This window comes from Sphaeramia orbicularis, chromosome 10 (genome assembly GCF_902148855.1).
Source record: "Sphaeramia orbicularis chromosome 10, fSphaOr1.1, whole genome shotgun sequence".
NCBI lineage: Eukaryota > Metazoa > Chordata > Actinopteri > Kurtiformes > Apogonidae > Sphaeramia > Sphaeramia orbicularis.
Genome location: NC_043966.1, coordinates 51118013 through 51145917, shown reverse-complemented (window position 1 = coordinate 51145917; position 27905 = coordinate 51118013). Strand labels below are relative to the sequence as shown.

At 37.7% G+C, this 27905-nt stretch overlaps 2 protein-coding genes across 3 annotated transcripts in view; one reads left to right on the top strand and one right to left on the bottom strand.

Moving 5' to 3' along the window:
- The first annotated feature begins 301 nt into the window (after positions 1 to 301).
- Positions 302 to 13143, top strand: LOC115427693 (short coiled-coil protein B). Of its 2 annotated transcripts, none has more exons than XM_030146354.1 (4): positions 302 to 332; positions 4421 to 4489; positions 4788 to 4868; positions 9155 to 13143. In XM_030146354.1, the coding sequence occupies exons 2-4, from the start codon at positions 4474 to 4476 to the stop codon at positions 9295 to 9297; spliced, it is 240 nt and encodes a 79-aa protein (XP_030002214.1). In that variant the 5' UTR covers positions 302 to 332; positions 4421 to 4473; the 3' UTR covers positions 9298 to 13143. The 2 variants fall into 2 exon arrangements, with proteins under 2 accessions (XP_030002214.1, XP_030002213.1); XM_030146353.1 differs by having other exon boundaries at positions 327 to 454.
- A 1467-nt stretch (positions 13144 to 14610) lies between these two features.
- Positions 14611 to 27905, bottom strand: part of LOC115427690 (alpha-1,3-mannosyl-glycoprotein 4-beta-N-acetylglucosaminyltransferase B-like) — a 45504-nt gene continuing 32209 nt past the window's right edge. Inside the window, exons 13-15 of the mRNA XM_030146349.1 lie at positions 16611 to 16686; positions 16021 to 16136; positions 14611 to 14955 (exon numbers count right to left, since the gene is read on the bottom strand). Of these exons, the coding sequence (XP_030002209.1) occupies positions 14938 to 14955; positions 16021 to 16136; positions 16611 to 16686 (210 nt within the window). The 3' untranslated portion in view covers positions 14611 to 14937. The remainder of the gene's footprint in view (positions 14956 to 16020; positions 16137 to 16610; positions 16687 to 27905) is intronic.

Below are 27905 nucleotides of genomic sequence, written 5' to 3'. Positions count from 1 at the left end.
AATTAGCTAATTCCAGCTTCTTAAATATGGATATTTCCTTGTTTGTCTCCTGAAGATAAACTGAATATGACTGAGTTGTGAATGAATTAGAAAACAGACATTTTTCACAATTTTTGCATCATTTGCCAACCAATAACACATTAGATACCCTCTGACCATACTCCATAACACATCAGCCCAGTATGTGGCGGTAATGCTCCTGAGATGGTTACCACCCGACAAATAAACCCGGAAGAAGAAGGAGAAGAAGAAGAAAAAGAAGAAGAAAAAGAAGAAGAAGAAGAAGAAGAAGACGACACTCCACTCCGCGCCTACGTCGCCCCCTGGTGTCTGTAAGTGAACAGACTGACCACAGATGGTATCTAACACAACCTGTAGGGGGTTATTTAAACGCTATTAATTTTCACTCGACCTTCCTACTGGACATCAACTGTTCCGTTTTTCGCTTTGGAAGGTAAGTGTCCTGTCTTCACAGTCTTTGGCTGTGTGGTTACTGTTGTGTGTGCCGTTAGCATCTGGCAGTGTGTGTTAGCTAGCTCAGCTGCAGGCCCAGCCTGGGATTTGTTGTTGATAATTTTTCCCAGCTGATGTCACTCTTCACTCGTCTTGAATTAGCTACTTAAACAAACTAGAAACGTTTTACAGTGGTTAGAGCAAACAGAACACCACAAGCCTCTGCATGTATGGGTTCGGATAATTTAGTTTCAGGCCCTTAAGACATTTAGTGTTAGCTGCCTACGAGTTTTGTGGTAATGACGTCATTCACACAGCATCACTGCCATATTGAGACCAAACCAGACTGTTCAAAACCTTTTATTCCTTCTTTGGGACAACATATTATAGACATGCGCCGGTGTGTTGTGTAAATCCCTGGTCCAAATACTGGATGGCGTGTGGGTATGTTCCGTGTTTTACCTGCTGGGCTGCAGGGGCTTAGTGGGTTTATGGGAGCTTCGGTGAGTGTACTGTATGTACGCAGCAATAGTTTGTAATGCATTTTACGTTTTTCTGAAATGACACCATGGTTTTAGTGACGAGCGGTGTGGTTCATGGCTTCTGAGGCACAAACTTTTTCAGAGTCAGATCTACACATACAGCCCTGGAAACAGTTATGAGACCACTGCAATTTCCTGTGAAGTCAGCATGTCTGCACGATTGACACCCATTCCATTCCTGTGTCTGTTGAATTCCAACACAAGCACACGTTATTCTACTTAAACACCTGATCCATGTCTTATTTAAGAAGGAGAAGTATAAAAAACACTACTGTGGCCATCACTATCTTCTTACAATAGGGAAAAACATTGCTATTAGTACTGCAAAAGTAACAGGAGGAATCAAAAAATAACTATTGAAGACGACTTGACTAGTGCTCTGACAATGTTCCCAAACTCTTAGTTCTTCTATCAGGACAATGCTCCTGACCTCAGCTAGGTCATTAAAGGTGTGGATGATGGACCATCAGATGAAGACCCTGTCATGGCCAGCCCAATCTCCAGACCTGAACCCACTTTGAAAACTTCTGGAGGAACATGGATGGTCACAAGCCATGGAACACTGCTGAGCTTCTTGAATTTCTCTGCCAGGAGCTGCATAAAGTCATCCAACAGCAATGGTGGAGAGCTAAGACACATGAAAGCTGTCATTGAAAGTCAGGGTTATTCCACCAAATATTAATGTCAGAATTTTTCCCAAGTTACAGCATTAGTATTGTGTTGTTTAGAAATCAGTATGAACCGCTTTTCTTTGCATTATTTTAGGTCTTAAAACACCTGCAATTTTTTTTAAATTTAATTTAATTTTATTTTTTTGTTATTTTGACCATGTGTTGTGTTCTGCAAATACATGCTCTAAATAACAATATTTTTGTTTGAAATTTGGGGGAAACGTCAGTAGTTTAGAGAATAAAACAAAAATGTTCATTTTACTCAAACACATACCTATAAATTGTAAAATCAGACAAAGTGACAAATTTGCAGTGATCTCTTATTTTTTTACCAGAGCTGTATATGAACCCAAAAAAGTATTGCTTCAGCTGCCTCATGAGCCAATCACAATGATAGACACAGGATCACAGTTAACTGATAAACTAAGGTTTATTGAAGCAACAGAAAACTGAATCAAACCAAAATGAAGACCAAACGTGTCGATACAAGCACCTAGTGCTGCTGAAGCTGGTGGCCTGCATAATTGGAACCAATAAAGTGAAACAAAGGGCCTGTGAAGACTTGGTGTATCAGAAAAAAGTAGACTGTCAGAAAAAACAACATAAAACCAAAATGGAAAGACATTTTGAATATTTGGTCATATGTGTTTATTGACCATGCAGTTCTCCCTTGATTGACACCAGTGTCCCGGGTCAGATTTCATGCGTCAGTGAACAACGCTATTTTGAATTGTGCAAAAGAAAAGTCTTTTGCGCATGGAAGTGTAAGGGTTAATATGAGATCTGTTGGCATGGATGACAAGTTCCATTGGTCTTTTACTTGCATACATAAAACAGAAAAAAAATTACTTGTTAATCCTCTACCATCGATACAAAGATTCAAATTAGCGTTGCAGTTATCTGGAATTATTTCAGCTACAAGAATGATGGTATTTAAACATATGTTCTTTGTCGACACGGCCTTGCAATTGTTGCCACAATGAGAGGTAACACAACTAATTTGTTTGACCATTTATGTCGGCACCGCACAGCTATTTTATATCGCAATATGTATTGCAGGGTTATATCAGTTTTTACCAATATCATGCATCCCTAGTGCAAGGTGTGTCAGTGATGACACATCAGGTTTTAAAGGGTTAACTGCTGCTGTTGTGAGTGGCCATTTGTACAATTTTAAAGCACTTCTTATGTTCATCATTAATCTTACGGCATACCCATGAATGCTACACTACTAAGGAATATTTTAAGTCAGGCTGTTGCGTGCATTTTTTTTAATGCAATCTTCATTTACTTCATTTACTAACTTATGCACTGTTCATGCATATGACATTCATTTTGGCAAGAATGTGTATTTTGATTCTATCATGTTATTTTCAGATCGGCTCCTGCAGTAAGTCTTACAATGCACCGTGTACAAACGAGTGTTGCATTCATACAGTTTTAAAAAAAGTGCCATTGAAACCCATTCAAACTGGAGCTTTTATTTTACTTCCATTAAAGCACAATACATGAATTTTATCATATCTGAGCTTTTGCACTGGAATTGATCATTTTTACTACTCTCCACCAGGTCACTATTTATATCATAATACTGGAAGGACTCAGAATGTGTGTGTGTGTGTGTGTGTGTTTTTGTGTGTATTGGCATGATTCTGACAAATGTAGACATTTTTAACTGGCCAATGTGGTACGTACAGTTGACACAAAGCCCTCCCCCACAGTTTTAGAAAATCCTGAAGGAAACCCTGAGAGAGATAGGTAAGGTGCGTCCTGTTACTTACAGAGAAGTCCTGCCACCTCAGTCTTACAAACTGTTCACCCCCCACCCCCGTCCGTGTGTAACCCACAATTTCACTCTGCAGGCGTGCCTGCGTATTAATACTGTATACTAATTGCGGGTTACATTTTATAGAATGATTTATCAAACAATTTTTATGTCACTACTTATAAAATATAGACTACTATCTTTTCCCAAAAGGAACAAGGCATTTACTAGCTTCTTCAGTCCATGATGGTTGACCGGAAGCACAGTACCACGCTGCGTGATGGGAAATGAAGTTAAAAACAGGAACAATGCATTTACTAATGTGGTAGAAATTTGATATTAATATGACCTGTGGTTCCCCATGGGTCAAAGTGCTAGTTATGACTATATTTGGCATATGAGGAAAAAAACACTGCATATCCACTAGATAGCACTAATCTTTTCTCAGGTTTAACCCCGAGAAGTATGTGTTTGTAAGTGGGTGTAATAATTCAACACAAAACATTTTCTTTGCACATAGTATGTTGGAAATGAGTGATTAAGTTATTCTGTTTTTTTTAATCTAAAAACATGGTGGCATCATGATAAAAAACTTAAAGGGTTTAAATCTTAAGTCCAGATGTAGGTGAAAAATGACTTAATGAAAGTAGAACATAAGATGAGATATAATATTTTTATAGCTTTCTTTTAAAAATCATACTTTTTTATGCTTAACGGTGTGAGTGTGATTAATATTAGAAACAGCCCTAAGGGTTAAATCAAATTACTTTGAAAATTAGCGTAAAGTCTAATCCCTATCCTATCCCATCCTAATATACTCTATAAAGGAAGAAGAGGAATGTAACAGTTTTGGACCTTGACAAGACATTCAATGAAATTAGGTTTTAACACAGTCTCTTGGTCATTCAGGAAAAGATGACCAGTTGTACTTTAAATTGTAAATATAGACACATAGCTGATAAATAATAAATCTTTTGCTGTTGTTTCAGTGGCCCTGAGAGTCGCAGCCCTGCATTCCAAAAAGGAAGACGAGTACTTCACCATGAGCTCAGACGATGGTGAGACAACCCTCATATGTTCTATTGTATTATGTTATTGTACGAGGGGCCTTCAAAAAGTTTGTGGAAAAAGAACATAGCTTTGACATGGTTTAAATCGCATTGTCCTCAGTTTTATACAGATGGACTTAAAGGCTGATATCAACACTTGCAGAAGTGTATTGACCTAGATGAAGTATATGTTGAAAAATTAACAGTTTATTCCAACTGTCTTTTTTCCACAAGCTGTGTAAGGCCCCCCTTGACTGTAAGTCAGTAAGTAGTGGTTGACTCTTGTTTGGCTGTTATTGAGCTGCAGGTGACATGGAGAACCAGGTTGAGCTGGAGGAGAAGACAAGGCTCATCAACCAGGTTTTGGAGCTTCAACACACTCTAGAGGGTAAGAGAGAACACCTTGGGTCGGTCAGCAAAACTGTCAGTAACTCATACAAACAATGGCTGTTTGTATGCACATCAGTGTTTGTATTGTGGGGGTTTTAAAGTGTTTGTATATGCACACACTCTAAGAACTTTAACTATGCTCTACTCAATTTAATCTGTGCAACATTTTTACACTTAAAAATATTGAATTAATTTGAAAGCTGTGAAATCATTTGGAGTTACCTAATGAATTAAGCAAATGTAATTAAAAAATTGAAGCAGATCTGAATAACTACATTGAGTACCATGATTGAGTTGATTATAATTCAAATTTTAAGTCTATGCAATAGTAACCCTAAGTTCAAACAACTCACAAAATGAGTAGATATAATTAAAATGTTAGGTAGATGATTATTATTTAACACAACAAGTCTGCTACATTTACTGAATGTTTTTAACAGAATGTAGTTCATACTGGAGTTTCAAATATCAGAATAAATATGTTACATTTAATTAATTTTTAAAAATGTGTTAACTCTTTAATCTAGGAGTACTTCAGGTCAATATATGGGTGAGGGTTAGTTTTGAGTAAGACTTTCTCAATGACCCCCCTGACTGATCTGACTGACCAGACAGTTTAAAGTAAGGAGCCAAAGGCAAAGCACTGGCTGGCACAAGTCAATCTGCAACTCCCGGTTAGAGTTATAATCCACTCTCTTTGCACGCAAATGGTGCACATCATGACGTTCTGCGTATCAAAACTTACTCACTTTCTTAAGTTGTTGTTAGATATGAGGGCTATAGAGTTGGAATGAGTAACAATTAAAGTTCTTGACACTGATTGGTATAATGCACCATACTCAAATATTCTCACTGGTATTTACAGAAAATATTATGGATATCTTCAAAATATAATTCGTTACTCAAATATTCATTTCTTTTTGTGAAGTGAACTTAAATAATAGATGTAAATATAAAACAAAATTAACTGTTGGATTTTTAAGCTTTATTTTGGTACCTCCAACTCCAATAAGCACCTAAGTGAATTTCAGAGATTTTATTAAGATAGTATACCTTTTTTATTATTGAGATATTTACTAAGGCCCTGGATTATTTTTTCAAGTGCATGTAAACATTATATCCAAAGTTCAGTAACCTGGATTATCCATATGTTGGCTTTGACAAACTTGGATACTCTAGCTGAAATACTAGAAGTCAGGATACTGGATACATCGTGTTGTTTTTGGTTTGTGACAGTTGTGGTTAATGAGCAGGTGCAAAACAATATAACAGAACTACCAACATAGTGGCAGCAATGAAAGCATTTCACTTCTGGAGGAATGAGGACATGGAGTTTTTTCTTTTGATTCTGAAAAAAATAAATATAGAATTTCATGGGGGAAAAAAGCAGCAGAAATACTGTTACAAGCCTGAAAATGGATATTGGTTTCCTAATAGGGTAGAAAACACCATTTCTTAATAATCAGCACTGTGAATTCATGAGTGGTATCACCAATGCACAATGGCTCTTCCTCAATAAGTTCTCAAAGGAGCTTGTCAAACCGTACATGCGAAGGCGACTGAAGGTTGCCCCCAACTGTACACCCTGATCACTGTAGGAATGGGAAGATGTGGGATGACAAAAGCCACAACTCAGCTACAGGAAAGACAGGGCCAACCAAAGAGAAAGAGAAGTCAGATCTGCCCAAGTAACGAAGATCAGAAAATCAGCAGTCGATCTGAGAAATGCAATATACTTGTGTGTAATGATCACAACCAGAAACAGGTAGTTTGTCACAAATGAACACAGTGATGAGACAGAAGGCAAGAAGAGAGAGAGGAGCTGGACAGTTTCACTCACTCGCTCACTCACTTATGGAAGAGTGTAGGGTTCAGTCACTCATGCATCTAAGGGTTAAGCGGGAAGCAGGAAAATAGGAACATTGTCACTGTGGGATTCTCAGTGAACAGATATGGTTAACCCCACTGTTAGATTTGACACATTCTTTTGAAAGGTGTAATATGGAACAACAGCCACTCGGCCATGAAATGGTAAGCCATGAAAAATCACAGAGGGGGATTAGTGCAAGCTGAGGCGCACAGTGTGCAGAAGTCATTGATTTTCTGCAGAGTCAGTTTCTATAGATCTCTGAACTTTCTGTGGCCTTCAGATCAGAGGAGACTGTTCTCTGCAGTGAAAAATCATGCTTCTCTGGCTGATGGACAAGCCTGGGTTTGGTGGTGACCAGGAGAATGGTACTTGCCTCACTGCATTGTGCCAAGTGTTTAGTTTGAAAGGAGGATTATGACGTGGGATTGTTTTTCAGGGGTTGGACTTGGCCTTTTAGATCTAGTGAAAGGAACTCTTAATGATTCAGTATACCAAGACATTTTGGACAATCATGCTCCCAACTTAGTGGATACAGTTTGGGGATGGCCCCTTCCTGTTCCTATATGACTGCACACCAGTGCACAAGCAGACGGCCCATTACTTTTGGCAATATACTGTATGTTCTGGCTTGGCTTTTCTAGTCATGAAGTTAAATGGCCATTATCAACAGAGTTTAGTGCTCATGCAGGCGATCCATTCTAACATCAATTATTCAGAAGATAAGCATTTGGTGTTTGTCCTTTCCATCATTGTTGTGTCAATCAAATTTGTTTTGGGGATATCCAAAGTAATCCCATGGCGCTCATTCTAATTTCTTAATGAGGGATGTCAGTTTGACTTCTCTCATCCATTTGGTGCCTGTTGTCTGAGAGGCTGATTCATGTCTTGTATAATTAAATGACAACTAGTACCACAATTATGAAAAGAACTGCAATTAGTTCGAATAACTGCAACAAGGCTACATTGAGGTGCTATTATTTGGAGTGCAAAGTCTGGGCCCTGTCATATTTAAAATGTATGATTAACTGGCCAATGTAACCCCTTTAGCACAGTTGGAAATGAAGTCTTCGACTTTATTGGTAACTAGAAGCACTCGGAGAGCGCAGACCTCCGCCAAGGCTGATCAGTGGCCCCCCCCCGTGGGCCCCCCCGCCCCCGATCACCACCAAAATTTAATCATTTCTTCCTTATCCCATTTCCAACAAACCCTGAAAATTTCATCAAAATCTGTCCTTAACTTTTTGAGTTATGTTGCACACTAGCGGACAGACAAACAAACAAACAGACAGACAGACAGACAGACAAACAAACCCTGGCAAAAACATAACCTCCTTGGCGGAGGTAATAACTATTGGGGCTGGGCAATATTTCAAATTAATTTGATTAATCAAAGTTTCGCTTTCTGAGCATCATGAACAAAGCCTAAATTGAAAAACTGAGATTCTTCTTCTGGAGACATTTGCTGCTCAACAAGAATTAAAACAACCTGCTTGCTTCTTGTAATATATTAAGTGTGTTTGTTTCTCTAATCCAGATATGGCATATAGTTTCAGTAAAGAAAGAGTGTTAAGTTTTTTCTTCAGTTTATTTAGCCAGAAAATAATCAACGGAAATTCCAAGTCATCCATAACATTGGAAAACATCCAAATTTAATGTTTTGGCCATATCTCCCAGCTCAAGTAACTGCTGAACTGAAGTCAAGTAGAAAATACCTTAACTGATCAGCATGCACCACAGAACACCAGAGTTAAAGCAATGACTCAGTTAATCTGGAACTGATTATCAAAGTAAAGGTGAAAAACATGTGGCTTTACCCCAAACGACAAAGCGCAAACAACAGTAATTTGCACGTTGAATGGCTTCACTACGAACCTGTTCAATCACCTGGCAAAGTGATATCATGACTCTTGTAAATATACACACCACTTTTAATTGGCATGCTATCTGTATGCATTATAAGCTTTCTGCATATGTGTGTGTGTGTGTGTGTGTTCACGCCATTATTAGCCCCCTGTCCAACCTGAATCGATGTGTGCCCTAACAGTATGCTGAGAGCCAAACTGCTAGAAGACCAGCCACATCACAGCCAGAGGCAACAGGTAGCATTAAGCAAAAGCAAACAATTTTAACGCAAGCATTTAGTAAAGGCACTCTTTATGAGAAGAGTAGCAAATGGTGGAAAGAGGTATTGGAAGCAGTGACTTTTTACCTGGCAAAAGGTATGCAAATTAGTCTCAAAGATCAATGCAAATAATTGTGATAAAATCAAGATGAGGATTTAAAAAAAACAAAAACTGTAAGAGTCAGTAATAAGTTGATGTTAACTATCAGTCTCTGTGGAGCTGGTGTCTGCTGATACTCATGGTTTGTGAAACTTGTGTCTCTCTTTGACTCTTCTCATGTTGTGTTTTCAGACCTGTCTGCACGGGTGGATGCTGTCAAAGAGGAGAACCTCAAACTGAAGTCTGAGAACCAGGTCTTGGGTCAGTACATCGAGAACCTCATGTCTGCCTCCAGTGTCTTCCAGACCACAGAGACTAAGAGTAAACGAAAGTAAGGAGAATCTTGAGAGATAAGCTTTTGACCTAGGACCCCCACACACATACATAAATATCCTAACCTGATGGTCACCCTGATCCTGATCCATCCTGGAAGACTGCAGCCTGACCACCATCATCTCAGACGTGACGCCTCAAACATGCTGCTCAGCCTGTTAATGTGGGTGTATGGATCTACATGTCCACCAGAGGGCTGTCTCACATTCAGAAACCACAAACGGCAAGTTGGTGTCTCTTATATGAGTAAGCCAACATGTTTACCTACATGTGCCTGGGTGCATTTCTGAGGCTTTATTGGATTAAACCCAGATCTCCTGATTACAGACCCAGGGACACATTTGTTTTGCTGTCAGCTCCAATATAACAGAAGTATAATGTAATGCAGGGGTGGGCAACTCCGGTCCTTGTGGGCAGGTATCCTGCATGTTTTAGATATTTCCCTCTTTCAGCACACCTGGTTCAATTAATGATCAGTTCATCATCAAGCTCTGCAGAAGTCTGATAATGATGTAATGGCTTCAAGATGTGTTGGAAGAGGGAAATATCTAAAACCTGCAGGATACCGGCCTTTGAGGACCGGAGTTGCCCACCGCTGGAACAGTGAGTACAGTTTGTCAACTAATTCAGGAGTGATATAATAAATAATGCAAACCTTTACAAGTTACCAACAAAGAACCTGTTGAATGTGAGATACAGATGCTCTGACTTTTGAGTCTAGTTACTTGGGGATAAGCTCCCAGGCCTGTTCCAATCTACGTTACTGTGTTTTGGTGATCTGATCCTAAGTGGACAGCTCAGATACAATTGAATAATGCATTTGAATTACAAGCATGAAACTTACAACAAGAAACATGTTTTTACTGCAGTCTACTGAATTCTTTAGTACGTGTAAGTCTGTCATTGAATCTAGGGGTTGTAGTGATGAGAGGGAGAGGACAGAGCCTGTTCCTTATGCCTTAAATCTACTTCTGGTCCTATTTTTGTGTTTCACAGGAATATACGTTTCCAGTAACTCGTGATTAAAATGCAGTTGGGATTTATCAGATGTATCTGTCATTGAAATGGATGCTTAAGTTATTCTAGTAATAAGGTGATGTAGTAATAATGGTTCATTTACACATGTTTTCCTCTCACATTTCATATATAATGTGACTGAACTGCTCTACACTTTTGCGTTGTTATTAGAAACATTGATGTTTATATTAAGAACTGACCCTAAAGTGGTTATAAGAATTTAACAAAATCATGATGTGCTAACAAATGCTTTCTTTAATGCAGACAAACAGGATTAACTAACCCTAACCCACAGGAAAAGGTGTATTTAAAAAAAATCTCTGGCCTATCAATATCTGGTAATTCAATTGGTCACTGGAAATGTTTTTTTTAATCAACATATTTAAATATATTTTGAAATTAGAAAAACTTTAGATGTATTACAAGAGGCATTTACCATTTGAGCAGAACCACATTCAGCTGTTTTTTTTTTAAAATTTTTGTCCAATTGCAGAAATGGAATATTAATACATGAATGTATTCATGTAACTTGTACCCATGTTGAAGTGCTTGAAGACCCAATAATCACTAAAGCCTTTTTAATGCAAGAGAACCAATATGAACAAATGGAACAGTCAAGAGTTTTTATTTTGACATTTGAAGTGTACAGATACCTTCTAAAGCTGCAATAGTTACATGAATAGTGTAAAATTAATCCGTAGCTATTTTCAATAATCAACTAATTGGTTGAGTATTTTTAAAGAAATGAATAATATCCTAGTTCCACCTTCCTAAATCTAAATATTTTGTGCTTTATTTTCTTCATGACAGAAATCATTGGTTTGCCAACCAAACAAGACAAAATTAGCCATACTGCAATAAATGTTTTCTGTCATTTTACATTCACATAATTCAGTGAGGAAATATTTGATTGGGAAAATAAGGTAATTGTTGCCTCAGGCAACAAGAAACAGGTTTGAAAACATTCCACTGGTAGTCTGTGAGCAGCACAGTAAATCAAAGTTGTTTTTTTCTACCTCGCTAAGATTAACAAGAGGAAAAGGCAGCAAAATATCCTTTACTTTATCATCCACTTCTTAAAACAGTTTCTTGAGTTGTTGGGCATTTGCAAAGAAACATTCCAAAGCATAAAGTGACTTTAGATGCATTCTACCTCCAGGTGTAAATGGATGCACTGAGTCGTCCACTCATGACCTGATCACGCTTTTAAACCTGAACAGGATGGCAGATGTTTGCTGATGATGGGCTATTGCTGTCCAGTGCAACCCCCTACCCTGTTAAGTTTTTACAGAGTGTAAATGTTTACGTTAAACTCCCTTTGTCCTCCTCTTGTGGTCCAGCTCAGCAGGGCCTTCCAGCCAACAAAAGTTAGTGCTGGCTGGAGGGAAACCTTCCTCTGCTGCGAAAGCTCCAGCAGGCAGCAGCAGTGGTAAGCACCATCTGAGAACTGGACTGTTCCATAACAGAGGGGCGAAAAGAGGGGCACCCTTTATCTTTGATATTTATGAGTCAGTATTGATGCAGTAGTTGTAGGTAGATCTTAAAGTCTGTATTGTTATAATAACATATTATTGATTTGGTCCTGATGACTGAAGACAAGAAGGTCCATTTTAAACGGCTCAGAAGTATCACAGTGTTGCTTTTTGTTCCAGTTGAACACTAATGATTCCGTCCGTAAGCCCCATTCAAACAGGACTAGTATAACCTCCGGTGACTTTGAGATGAACCCCCCACATATGTGTTCAATGTGGCACATTCATAAGGGATTAACAATCTGTTTTTAGTTGAATTTCCTGACATTACCCATTGGTTCTGATAAGGGCAGGTTCACCGCTCACAGATAGTTTTAAGATGCCACTTTTCTGAAAGATTCAAGTTTACTCTTTCAGTGAACATCCTTACCATACCATAACACTGGCCTCCAACTGAAATTCCAACTAAAACACTTGTAAATCTTTAATTTATCATCACCAGCTCAGCCTCCACCATCCTCAGTGAGGAAAAGGGCTGAATAAATGTGTGAAGGAAAGAAACATGTTGCAAATGTTTCCATTTAATGCAGATGTTAGCGTAGGACCAGTATGTCACAGGACCTGTGTTTTCTGAAATAGAGGAGGCCATTTGCAGTGGAAGTCTTACAGACATGGTTCTTTCACACAGGATTAAAATCACAGACAACCTCCTTAATTGTAACAAACTACCAGAGGTCCACAGTAATGCTAGTCCAGTGGGGCTATAATGTGTCAAATCCACTTTGAACTGATGAGGGTCAGACTGGTGTTAAACTGCCAAACAAGGCTCTCAGTCAGGATATTTTAAAATCTCAGGCCTGGAGCAGTCTGTAAATGGACTAAAAGGGTATTAAACCCATGAGTTTTAGAAACAAACGCAGAATTTCATTTTGGGGTTTGAGTTTTAAGCGTTTCAGTTTTTGTTTTGGGTGAAGATTCATAATATTTAATCTTCAAATTTGATATTGTAACAAAACCAACATGATTTCATATAGTGCAATGAAAGATGAAATAAAAATAAATGAGGAACAGGTCCTAAGTATTATCATGAAACCCTGTCTTCTAATGAGATGTGAATTCTGTATTGAAAGAGGATTTGAAGTGTGAATGAAAATAATTAGAGAATTTAAGAATTAAATTTTTGAAAAGTTTTCAGATGTAGTGTGAACTTGTATTGGAACCCTACATGAATCAGTGGAAAATATACCGACTGTTTTTCATGTTGAGCCAAATGCATTTTTACATTGTTTACATGTGTGGTTTTATGTCGCCAGGTTAAACTGAATTTGGTTTAATAAAGTGATGATGCTTTTTGATGAACTCTGTCACTACTGTGTCCTCACTTGGCTCATCGTCTCTTTCATATCTCACATGCTCTCGGTCACTAAGGGTGACCCCCTCCTTTACATTCTGCACTTTAAATGTTGGCAACAAATAATAACAGATAGTGTTTCCTGTAATTTGTCACCACCTGTGTGAATGAAGCATGTCTGTTGGAGTGTGTTTTAGATCCAGCACTGATGGGACAGTCCTGGTTGGTTTTGTACACTGGCTCTCATGCAAGAATAACTCGCACTCACAGATTTGCTTTTAAATTCTACATGTGTGATTTAGGAGAACTTGCAACTTTTTTTGTAATTTTATGTTTATTTCACAAGTGGACAAAAGCAGGAATAGTGTAATTGTAAGTTTTACACTAAATTATCTTATATTTCATTACTTAAAAGTAATTTTGAGGGTGAAAACCCTCTAAAACTCATTCAGTTTTACAGCATTGTATGAAAGTTCTGACAATGTTCTTGCATGAGGCTCTATGCGCCCAAGGTGTGGTGAATGAGACTGCGTGTTTTCATGCGTATACTTTTTTTTGTTTTGTTTTTGGCCCCTGTGGCTTCTGGTGACACTGTAGACACTAGCTTCGAGCCCTGGAAACTTTCTAATGTACGGTTTGAAATGAGCTACAAGATGATACAAGAGTTTTGACATTTCTTTTCAAAGTTCTTGAGGCAAATTAATACCTTTTACAAAGTATGTTGCATTTACTAAAGAAAAACAATTTGACATTATCTCATTATTCTGACATCCAGAGCTGTAACAAATCCAGTTCTACAGAGAAAAAAACAGCACTTCTGTTTATTCTATTTTAATGTTTTCTGTTTTTTCATATTGTTTTAAGAAAGCATGTTTTCAATTCCTTAGATTAATTTATTTGTCATTACAACAATGAAGAAATTTATCTGAGATTTTTTTAGTGCAGAACTTCCATAACCTGACAATTTGACTTTAGATAAAGAACATTGATAGTTTTTTTTTTTTAACCAACAAAATATATGCTATGAGAATAATTAGGTTTCAGCTGATTCAGTTCAGCTCAGTTCATGTTGGTATTACAGATGTAATATGAATGATGAGTGAATGTTGCAATGCAATACATTGTTTAACAAGCAACTGTGAGGTGTGAAATGTTCACCTCTTTCAATATGGTTGGTGTTGGTCCAAATAAAGGCTGGGTGTGTTGTGAAGAAACCAGACAGACTAGAAATACTGGCAGTACTTGTTAAGAGGAGTAGTGGAGTTTATTGTTCTTGTGCAGTTTGAGAATAATTACTAAACAAAACTTAATTAGTTTTACCAAATTAATTTATGGTTAAGGAAACAGAAACTCCCCTGTTCTGTCTCTGTATTCCACATGACTATTTTTTGTGCTCTATCAAACATTTTAATCCTTATAAAACCCCATTATCGAAGCAAACAAAAAGCTGAAATTAAATACCCATGAGACAAGAATCTACTGGAGGTCTTTTCTTTATTTACAACAAAATATTAAACTTTAATAAATTATTTACTAGGAAAGTCTTTGAGTCTTGATCAGCTGCTCTGAACCTCTCTGATGTGCTCACATGGCTCTGTTGAAATATGGTGAGCTCAGTCTGGGCCAGAACGTTACATCTAGGTCCTCCTTTCACTTCGGACCACATTCATTGTCAATTAAGGCACTTCATGGTATCAATAAACGTATCGCAGAAAAAAAAGAGTTCCTGTCATAAAAGTCCTGGTCCTGTAGGAGGAACGCTGGGTCAGACGTCCTGAGCAGCTTCGTCTCTGCCGTCGTCATCAAATTTGAATGAGTATCTGACAGACAGGAACAAGAGTGAGCATTAACAACCTGTAGCTTCTCTGCAACAGTATGTCCTCATCTGGTACTAGTTAAAAGCAGAAAAACACATGACAAAGTGAAAGAGATAATGTTTAGTTCCACATGAACTGCTTTCTCCACCTTCTATGTGAAAAATCAACACATTTTACTTTCACCACCAGTCACCAACCTAATGGTCATCTTTAGCTGGTAAAGTATTTTTGATGTCGAAACAAGTAGCCTGTAGTTATTTTGTTGACTAAATAACCCCAACCAAGTATTTTGTTGACTAAATAACCTCAGACAATTTGTTTTTTTCATTAAATAACCCTAAACATATATTTTTCTTGACTAAATAACCTAAAAAAAAGGCAATTTTATTGCCTACTGTCATGAATTTAGGGAGAAAAAAAAAATCAGCGGTGTGTCATGGAGGTTGGGTGGGGGTGGGGCAAATCAGACATTTTTGAGAACTTTTTTTAGGCTTTTCAGGTAAATTTAACACTTTATAGTGTTAGAATATTTAATTTTTGCTCTCTAAACTTTTACCACTTTGTTTTCACAGTCTTACTCCGATCTTAGAAGTCTTAGAAGTTTTTATTTTTAATTTTTACGTAAGTCAGACTTTATAATCATATGAATCTACCACTTGAAATAAAAAAAAAATCTAATTTTATTATATAGCACCAAATAGTAACAAAAGTTATCTCATGACATTTTACATTTAGAGCTGGTCAAGACCAGACTGACTTTATAAGATATATTTCCTCTTGAAATATTACCCCCAATAACCACTGCAGTGAGCCTAATACACCTTTATGTAACAATAGTACAGGGAATACAAGGAAGTACAGATGGTTACTTCTCTAAATGAGAACAAGTTCTACACTAACTTATCTGGTTAAACAAACAAACAAAAAAAATCAGAATACTTTGTCAACCACTGTTCGTGAACCTCTGTTCTATTCATGTGCACTTTGAAGCATGTGTGTGGCTGGATAGTTACAGTTACAGGTGAATAAAGACATGATCATGAAAATGCAGTAGTTGTCAGGTCAGACCTCGCTCAGTACAGCCCAGACGTCAGAGTCGGATTGGACTACCAGGCGTAACGCTGACACTGGCTGCAGGGCTGTGTCAATCTCTCCCTCTGCTAAACCAGTTTTCTGAAACTCAGCTGAAAGGCACAAGAAAAACAGTGCAACAGTCACAAGAGTTTTCTTTGAACTGAGTCGTCATAGTTTAATTTATTCACAAACGTGTGATTGCAGGACAGCCTTTAAACCACGAATCACATCTCCTTAGGTAGTATTTGAAAAGGTTTTTTTTTTTTTTTTTTGTTTCCCACACATAACAGATGAGTCTTGTTGATGAATCGGAGTAGGAGCAGCTTTCATTTAGTCAGTTCTGTTGACATTACATGCCTTATCTGCTACCTCATCCAACCTGTTCTGTCATAAAGACCAACCAGGTGTGGCTGATAATCACCGTTTTCCACTACTGATATGGAATGTGCTCCATTCCATTTCTCCATTTCTATGCTCAGCACTGAGGAGTGATGAGAGAAGAGTCGAGTATTTGATGCACTATGGAGGTGTTATGATGACATACCTATGTGCCACACAGATTATATTTAATCTCTAGTGTTTACCTATAATGATGAAGCCATCACTGGACACTTTAAATGGAGAAGATGAACCAGAAACTAGTTTGTCTTGTGTCAACTCCTGTGGAAAACAAATCACAATGAACAGTTGTGGGTTAACAACATGCACATGATAGCAGAGCTGTAGAACATGACCCACATTTTCATTAGTCATTGTCCATATCAAAAATGATTTTCATCAATGCCAAATCAAACAATTCTGTACATGTAGACATACACATATGATACTATCAAACATGCGTGCACGCGCACACACAGACATACACCTATAATTATGTTTACTTATTTTATATTATTACTACTATTATTTTTACATTTTATCTTGCATTATTATTATTGTTGATGCTATTTTATTTGACTGTTAAGCGTACTTAAGCAGGTAATATCAGTATGGATTACGTTGTTTCTGAGCTTGTAAATGGATACTGTTATGTCTGTTTGTCATGGGAGGACCCCACGAAGAATAGCTGATGTCCTGCATCAGCTAATGGGGATTTAAATAAATAACTAAAAATAATTTCTATCCAGGTTCAAGGCTAATTATTAGTCCTGACTGAACCAGACCATTCTTTGTTTGGAATTCTTGGAAATTGTTGCAAATTTTACAACATCCTCATCTTATTGGAAACATCCAGCAATGTTGGAGACATTGTAAAAGCTGCAGTAAGACAAAGACAAAGGTATAAGAAAGACAAAAATGCTATTACAGACGCAATGAGATGAATAAATGATAAAAGATGCAACAAGACAAAAATGTAAATGACATGAAATGACAATAATAGACAATGACAATAATCTAAAAGATGCAAAGAGAGGAAAAGGCTGTGAGATTAAACAGTAGGATATTGTATAAAGGACGCAATGAGACGAACATAAAAGATTCAATTCTATGAAAACGCTGTAAAAGACACTAAGAGGAACACGTACAACACAAAATAAGATGAAAAGTTTATAACAAACACAAGATAAAATGCTGTAAAATAAACAAGATGAAGATGTCATAAAAGATGTAATGAGATGAAACTCACACAATGTGGCTGAACAACACAAACAACAAATGACTATAAAAAGATGCAAAAGCACAAAGACAAGACCACCTGTCTTGGATTTAATGATTATTGGTTATTTTGTTGATATCATTTACTTTGTTTTCAGTTATGCTGTGAACGTCAGTGTACACCACATGATTGTATAATAAATAAATAAAATCTGTGCAGTCACAGTGTAAGAAGCAGTTTGTAAGTGAATTAGCCAACTTTGTAAACAAAATAAACCCTGAAAATAAAAAGAACTTTCATGATAAATGTAATTGTTTAGATATAAAGTATAAGGGTAACTGTCTCATCGCACAGCCTTGTGTGACAGCTTGTCCTTTTCAGATTGAACATTTTAGGACGTCCATGTGTCACCACCATTAGGAGATGAAACACTAGAGAGCTTTCCAATGTCTTATGATGTTACAGAAAGCATTATTATTTACATTCACACTAGGATCAAATCTCCATCTACAGGACTTAGTTCAGATTCAGTAGCTGAGGGGACTACAGCCAACAGGTCTAGGCTTTATTCCATCACACAAAACGCCTTTGAACGTAACTCAGAAACACTGCAAATCCAAAGCATTAGTAACACTGAAGGTATCTGGCAATCACTGCTTTTATAATCTGCAGTCAAAAGCAATCCTGAGGATATTAAACACCAGGAGCATTTGTGCAGCTGATTCATTTATTTCAATTAGACACATACATATATGCCATACAAGAGCATGACAGATGGCGTGAAAAATAGACAAATATAAAACATGTTGAACATAACCTAAAAACATATTAACCCATAAAGACCCAGGGCTACTTTTGTGTCAGATCCCAGGTGAATTTTTCTCTATATTTAACCTTTGTTAAGTGATTAATCACCATTTAATATATTATCTTCTGTACTGTATTTTCTGGACTATAGAGCACACCTGAATATAAGCCACACCCACCAAATTTTAAAAGAAAAAAATATTTGTACATATTTAGGCTGCACCTGACTATAAGCCGCAGGTGTCCACATTGTAACATGAGATATTTACACAGAAAGATGGTAAACAGACAGATTATTTAAATATTTATTTCCATCCCTTCACTGCTTTTTTCCAAACAGTGCCTGTAACACGGCAGTAAAACGGCAGGAACAGGCTGGTTCAAAAACCCAGAAACATCATTGATCTCTCTCTTCATCTTCCTTCTGCTCACTGAAACCACTGTAGTCGTCTTCTTCAGTGTCAGAGTTGAACATCCTCAGATAGGCTCTGTCTCACACCTTCTCAGTCTCTCTTCTGTTGTCTCTCATTGTCACTTCTGTGCTGCAGCTCTATTTCCTTCTTTACAGACACATTGATTGGTCTGAACTTCAAAGCTTCATCATATGCATTTCTTTGTGTGTTTTCCATCATGAGGGTTTGTGCATGACACGCAAAATGATTGTTAAGTTAAGCTTAAAACTTCTCCTCTTCACATCACCTCTTCCACCTGTCTGTCTCGCTTTTGTGCTTCCTGCTACAGCGCCCCCTGGAGGCCATTAGCCCATAAAAATCTATACTCAAGCCACATCGTTGTATAAGCCGCAGGGTTCAAAGCGTGACAAAAAAGTAGCGGCTTATAGTCTGGAAAGTACGGTCTTTTGCATTTTATCATCTTAAATCAGGTAGTTTCCTGTATTTAATTCACTGATCATGTAGATGTTCATTAAAGCTCAGATTAAAGTTGTGGGTTATCATATCAAAAAGAGAGGAAACTGCAGAAAAACTAATATTTTCAGTAAAATATATCATTAACTAAACATAAACCAAGCCTCTTCATCCACTGTCATTGATCCAACTCCATGAGTTTTACTGGTGAAATTGGTGAAAAGAAGATGACGGTGTTTCCATGGTTACTACGGATCCTCTGAACATTTAAATGGGTCATATCTGATGACCATGAAAAGACGACAAAGTGCATTTTACACCAATTATTTCCATGTATTGACAGGATTAGTGGATCAACAGGTATTAAACATGTTAGATCAGTAGATGCCTTTGGTCGGTGATGGATGTTTGGGTCTTTATGGGTTAAAGACAATTATAGTATTGAGAGTAAAAGTAGGTTTTTAGGGTCATTTTAAAACATCAGCAGACTCAGATTGTGATGGAACGTTCCAGATCCAGGGCCCAGTCAACAAGCCACAGCGGAGGATCTGAGGGATGTTATGGTACAAGGGACAAGACCATGGAGGGATTTGCGGACAGAATTAGAACTTCATCTTGGACAGGTAGAATAGGGGTGATAATGTCATTTTTCTTACTGCTAGATTATAAGTGAGCAGCAGCATTTGGCACTAATTGTAACCATCCAATGGTCATCTGGAAGATGTAAAGGCAGAGTTCATTCTAAAACAATATGAGTGCATGAATGATTCTTTCCAAGTCCAGGGTGGAAAGGAAATGCCACATGTCTGCACATCAACATATTTTCACACTGTTCTTGTTTTTACACAGTATTCACACAGAAAGGTTATTACACAGTGAAAAGATGGGGGTTTTATTTTGCAGAATGTTGATTTTTCTGAAAAGAAAGGAATGAATCAATAAGATTGTGTATCTGTAAATTATTTGTGTTTGTAACCTTTTTTATGCAAAAATGGACACAAAGGTGGTAAAGAAAAAGAACTGAAGGATGACATACCAAGCAGCAGCACTGAACAACCAGACTATAACCCTGATAATAACATCATCTGTATCAAGTACAGTTTTCACTGTGTCTGTACCTGGATACCGCAAATAGGCAGTGGTGTAGTCCAGGGTATAGGGCGGTATAAAACGTACACCTACGTATTTTTAAGTCAGCATTGCATATACCCACTTCTAAATCCCCCTGGTGTGCACCATTCAGTAGTGGAGGGCGGATCGATCCAAATCTCGATAGTATCGATACCAAGTTGATATCGGTATCAGATTGATACTAGTAGGGCTGTGCAATTAATCAAAATTCAATTACGATTTCGATTATTACATGGAACGATTACAAAAATTATGTAATCGAGAAAAAACGATTATTAATTTTGAGTTGTTTTAATTCACGCGCACGCAAGCTCCCATGAGCTGCTCAGCCCCGCCCCCCTCTAAGCTACTGCTGCTGCTAGCCGGCAGGTCCACCCCAAGAGGACAGTTGTACCAGCGGTCTGGAAAAACGGCAAGAGAATCCCAGCAGAAGTGCTTGGTAAACAAAAAAGGCAAGTCAAATTCAATTGTATGGAATCACTTTGGGTTTGATGAAGAAGACGAAGAGCAAAAACACATCACGTGCAAAAAGTGTTTGGTAGTTGTGTCCGCACCGACCGGTAACACAACAAACCTTTGTAACCATCTAAAGTTGAACTGAAACGCATCAAACTGAAACTCATAAAAACAACTCCGTCTACAACTTCGTCCGCAATGCAACCTTCAGTCTCCGAATCTCTTTACGCTGCAACTCCCGTATTAACCTAACCCGTATAACCCTAACGTGTATTCTATAGATGGCTGATGTATACAGAAGGCCTGAACTGAAACCTCACGGCACGCCACTGAATTTACTGTTTCATACTACACTGAACATACTTGAATTTATAATTTGCACTTTACGTGGTTTTTTTTTTTTATTGCTCCAGTTCTATGGCAGGTCTAGAGCAGTTTAATTCCAGTGCACTATTTATTTACAAAAGGAAACAGACTTGAATTTACAGTACACTTATTTGCATTCAAAGATTTTCTTGTTTCGTACAAAAGTGAACAGACTTTGTTTTAGTGGTTAAAAGCTTTATTTATGTTTAAAGAGTATATTTTACATTGTTTTGCAGGAAAAAGATAAACAACTTTAAGGTTAACAAATAATCGTTTTTAATAATCGTGATTTCAATTATTGCTAAAATAATCGTGATTATTTTTTTTTCTATAATCGAGCAGCCCTAGATACTAGCGTGGTGAGATCAATACTTTAGTTTTAATTTTTTTCTTGTACACATTGCTGCAGTTTCCTCAAAGAGGTGACAGCCAGGTCACTGGACTCGCCGCTTCTGTCTTAGTGCGGAGCTGGCACACTTTGCTTCTCCTCCCCCCTCTTGTGTTTCAATGTTGTGTCGTCATGTGACTCAGCAGCACAAAGCAAACAAGCGAGCCACCGGTTCAGGTGTGCCTGCTCACCAGCACACGCACAACGCACACACAGACTGAGACACGGAGCAGAAGAGTGGCATGGAAGAGCAGCGCCATGTAGTTCAATTTTAGACCAAAAATGAGACAACGGCAAGATGAATAATTTGTAAATAGGCTATAAGGTACAGATAATTTTTATTTAATCTTTGTATTGCAGTTTTTGAACACTACCTGAAAAAATTATTTGTTTTAATTTGTTTTCCGGTGATCATTTTGTGCACTTTGTTAATTTAAGAAAAAAATTCCGGACATGACAAAATATAGGGAAAAATTGTTTTGTTACTGTTGTATTGTTTCTGAAAAAAACATATTTTGATAATAAACTATTTTCTATTTACCTATAAACTTTGCCCTAATTCTGTCCTGACTTTTAACTGTTTAAAAAAAAAAAAAAAAAGGAAAGATCACAAACACTTAAAGGTCATGAAAATTCATTGAGATTTAGCAATTGATGCATCCACCTTAATAATTAAAAAGTATCAGTATTGGTATTGATATCGGTGATACCGGCTCTGTATTTATGTGGTATTGGATCAATACCAAAATATGCAGTATCACACACCACTACCATTCAGTAGTATCTGAGCCAAATTGCCCATTTTTTCCCCTCAAATGGTGAAACCTTGAATCCGCCCTACTCTGCCTCTCATTGGCTAGTACTCAATGCCTTCACTGATTAGATTGGTTAACTTTAGGCATGAAGACTGATTAGCCAATCAGAGGCAGAGTAGGGCAGGTCATTCCAAGGAAAACATTGCTAACTAGCGCTGTCCACCTCTGGAACCTGATTGGACACTTGAGGTGCCAGTGCCACCCCAGTTGATTGACAGGTCACTGCACGTCTCGTTGAAAGATGCGCGATTACTGGAAATGCGAATGACAAAGGCAGAATAAATGTATTTCAAGTGACTAACACATATCGAGAGAACCTACTTTCATGGAATCCATCATTCTGAGGTAAGGTGGTTTAAGGTGGTTTCAGAATGGGTCACTGTTTTAAACTACTGGACATATGACTGCACATTTAGAGGAGAAGAGATTTTATCGCCAATAGTTAAACTGAGTGAATAGGCTAACGTTATGAAAGGCTAATGTTATGAAAGGCTAACTGTTTGCCTCATGTTGAATCCATTTCCATTCACGCAGCTGCTTGTGTGTCCAGGAAAACCTACAAACTGCTCCTGATCAAGTGATGATAGTTTTATAATAGTGAACAAATACTACTGACGGATTTTTGGGTAAACTAAATAGAGTAGTCTTACATGTCACTGTTTCTAAAACAGGGTGTTTTTCTGGACTACTTAAAAAAAAAAGGGGGAAAAATTGAGAGCCACTTCTCCAGGGACCACTACACCTCTACATATAGAGTATCTAAGGAACAGAAGGCTGGAGCATAGTTAGTTTGGTACAAAATCTCCAGATTGTTAACGTATTATTTTTGACTTGCTGTCATTTATTTGTCATATCCCAGGTGTCTTGAGGCCTTTAGCGAGGCCAGTTCATGATTACTGGTTTCAGGAATGTTTAGTATTCCCTATATGCCTCTTGTCTGTTCTGACTTGTAACAAGCCAAACATATTCTTGTCAGGAAAAAACACTGGCACTAATGTGAGAAAAATACCAAAGGTTCAAGATCACCTGCAGAGAGATAAGCCTTTCACCATGGGAACTATCTAAGCTGAGCTAGAAGAGCACGTCTGATATGAACTGTGTTGAAACTAAATGACAACCTGTTGGAAGTATTGGTGTAGTCATATTGAATTTTCCAACTATTTGTGCTTGCAGACAGGATATTATAGATTATATTAAGTAATATCACCAAAGAACATGAATAATTAACAAGCATCTTCATCATTCTCCAAATCCCTCTGAGCTATGAACTCTGTCAATTTAATAAGGCTTATGCTCTCGGGGGTTCCCTGAAATCCCCCCAATCTTCTGCTATATAATAAAGCAAATAAACGACACAATGGACAAAAGATAACTTAATTTGTACGATCAAAAAAAAACTAATTTGAGCTTGATTGGCCTACTACATCTCTGTTATAATGTGTAAAAAACAGATTTTTCAACAGAAGCGCCCTCATTTGGACAAGTGATAATATTCATGGAACATCCCAAATCAATAGGGTTCTTCCCCTAGGGGTCACCTAAACACGAAGGATATCCGGCCTGAATAATGTCAGAAAGGATATTAGATATTTGCTGGATGATCAATATGAACTAAGTTTGAGCTTGATTGGCCTAGTATTTCCTTAATAATGTCCACAAAAACGGATTATTCAACAGAAGCTCCCCCAACCATTTGGAAAAAATACACCACCTGCTGTCAGAATATGACATCATGTAAACTCCAGGTAGGGGCATGAAGAAAGAGAACTGTTAGACAATCGATATGAACTCAATTTGAGCTACATGGACCTGATAGTGGCAGAATAATGGTCAGAGAACCATTTTTGACCCAAAAAACTCCACCTAGTGAATGAAAATGACACCATATGAAGTCTGGATGTTAGCGAGAAAATGGACATTTGGAAGACGATGAATATGAACCAACTTTTATCTTAATCAGCCTAGTATTGCTTGATTTATGCCCAAAAAACTGATTTTCAATTAAAGCGCCCCCATGTGGATGACTTATAATACTTATAGAGAAGCTGAAATTGATAGGGTTCTTTCACTAGGGGTCCACTACGCTGGTTATCAAGGGAGAAGAAATCCAACCAAATCTGTCCTAGCTGTCAATAAAACACCAAGGTAAAACTCGTGGTTCGTTCGTGGTAAAACTATTATAAAAAGCCAAATCACATGGATGAAAGTACTCTGAAAACCTTCTTCATTCCTTAAATTATTTCAAAAAATGATTCTATGACAAACAGTGTCTTCAACCTGTGATTCTGTCACAGTCAGCATCATCCACCTGCTGTTAGCATGTTGAATTATAGGGAATAATGGTATGCCCCACTGTCTGTTCCAGAGGGACTGAAACACAAAAATCCTCCTACTTTAGTCTGATAGATATCAGAGACAGATTATTTTTTTAACATAATGTACTGAATATTCAAAATGTACATACAGAATGTACAGATGATCTGTCCCCTAAAACACAGCTGATCATGACATATTATGACATACTATAAAAAAAATAAAATAAAACTTTACTAGCAGTGTTTTTTATAGCCACTTTTCAGCCTTGACTCTTATCATGTGAGGCCGAGTATAGATAACAACATACCTTCACACTTTTCACCACTGGCCAAACACGTTACATCACAGCCATTACACACAATCATTAATTAACAAATCATGTCGGTTCCCGCACCTAATCTCGAACCGGACGACGTGTTCACACTGAAAATCAGAGCATTTGGGAACCGAAAATTTGGTTCGGTACGGGAAACATGTAAAACTTGTTTTTTCTAGGTGAACCGTGACGACATGAGCAGAGGTCACCAGGTCAATCTGGGTCATAAGTGGAAAAATAAACCAGTGAAAGTGTGGAAAATGGCAGAGAAACCGAGTTGTAATGTACTGTGTTGCATTAAATAAACACTACCAGATGAAGTGAATTGAAATGAATTGAACCTCAAGGTTCAATCTTGGGACCGTTATTATTTAGTGTGTACATTAATGACCTGCCAGATATCTGTCCAGCCAATGTACAATGTCCACTGTATGCTGATGATGCTGTTATACTGCATATGTCCATGCAAAAAACAAATTGCAAGTTGCTCATGAGCTGTTGTATGCAATGAATAATATGTTGGACTGGTTGCTAAGGTCCTTAACATGTCAAAGACCGTTCTTTTCAAAAACAACAAGTGTAGATGTTGTTGATCCTGTATGTGATGGTGCAAGGAACAAAACTGGAGGTAGTAGACGAGGTCAAATACTTAGGTGTGTTCATCGATTCTAAACCCTACTTCAAACAAGTAAAAAAAGAAAAAATGTAAACAAAATTAGATTTTCTTTATCCAATTTCAGACACATCAGAAATACCTTAACACCTGAAACAGCCAAGCTGTAATTTAACACAATGATCGGATCGTTTCACACATGACTGACTGCATAACAAGCTGGGCACTGGCATCAAAACCACTTTAAAATCCATAGAAGCAGCATACAAACAAGTTCTGAAAATTTTAAACAAAAAAAAAAAAGACTCATCATCACCGTAGTATTGTAAAAAAAACATCACTTATTGAGCTGGGAAAATGTGATAAAATATGCAGATTGTAACCTGGTCTTCACAATCCTTCATGGATTAGCTCCACCCCCGTGACAGTAATTTGTACAAATAGCCCAAAACAGATCGACCAGGGCTAGTTCCCAAGCTGACTGTATAGACCATTTCAATTATTGGTAATCAGTGATGACATAATTTGTGGGCAGGGCCTGACTGGTGGCAGGAAGTGACAGATGTGGTATCAACAGTACATGGAAGTCGGTGTCAGGAGCGCGAAAACCAGGAGAGAAACAGAGTAACAGTAACCGAGGCCTTCTCCAATTATTTTAATGGTCTGTCAACGAGACAAGGTGTCTTACAAAGATAAGTTGACCATTAGCAGTGGGGTGAGGTTTCCTGATCTATACTCACTGTCGGCTCAGTGGGTCACAGAACCGACCAAATGGTCCAAGCTACAGTGGACAGACATCTTTTTATATCTCGTTGAAAAACCCAGAGTTTACACAAAAGAAAAGCTCAAGGCATACAAATCCCTCGATACCTATAACTTTGTTGGACTGGACCTATTAAGGGTAGGAATACCGTAGTAACTCACAATTCACAGGAGAAAAATCCCATACGCAGCCCGTGTCACTTTTTATTAGTGAACATCCTGTTTGACCCTTCAGTTTGAGAGCACAAAAGATACATAACATGTTATAACATGTAACAAACTTTGTACTTTATGGTCATGTCCAAGATATTGAATACCGAGATTTGTCTGATGGTTTTCGTGTGTTGAGGACCGACGTGGACATAAAGCGCAGTTTTACAAGACGTGGGCGATCATCGACAAGTCGACCAACTATGTACTGACAGCCAACTGCACTTGCATGGCTGGGTACATGTTGTTTATTGCACATACTGATATGAAATTGGCACTGCAGAGCCCAGAATTCTGGATGATTTCATTAATCCAGTTCGTCAGTTTAATGGCTTCAACCATAAGCATCTACGGTTTGCGTCAAAGGGTGTCTTCAACGACAGTATTCGGTAAAAGTGAAGGTTGTTGTTTTTTTTAGCATTTCTATTCTGATAACCTACAGCGCAACAATAGAGTTTTCCTCCTCTTTTTTCTCTATCTCTTGAATCTCTCAGTTCACCTCCGTTGATAGGCAATGTTTTTCTGTCACCAGATTGTATGTACAACTACGGTGACATGGACCGTGACGTCGACTCCGAAGTAGTCTACAATTCCATCTACAAGTGCCTTTGGACAGGCTGTTTTTTCACACCATACCTCTCAAACTTGGAACACATGACCAACCATTATCCTGCCTACCCTCATCTTATTCACTAAACATCTAAAATCATGGTTATTGGAAAATCAAACCTGCCTCCACAATCTCATATAAAGTAATCTGGCACTCTGAAATTGTGTGTGTATGAATGCATGTTGTGTACAATGTAGCATAAATGTAAAATATGTTTAGCTTTTCTGTTGAATGAGTACATGGATTATACTGTTCTACATGAACTATGTTGTTTTATGTAGGGACTAAAGATGGAAATCAGTCTTAGCTATAATCTTGCATATTGACACATATTGTATTTATTGATATGCACTGTCCCTTTGATAAAAATAAACTTCAAACCTTTCCTTTTGGAAACCATGGATGTTAAGCCCTCTGTACTAAAGTAGAAAGGGACCATCAAGTTATTTTAGAATTTCATTCAAAACCTGCATTTCTGATGGTATGAAGATGCATTAGTGTCTATGGAATGGATAGTTTACACATCAGCTCTATTGTGAATAGGTAAAACATGGGCTCATGGCATTCGAAAATCCTTCCATTTTCATTCACAGTTTGTACTATAGTTACTCACTGGCTGGTGTGAG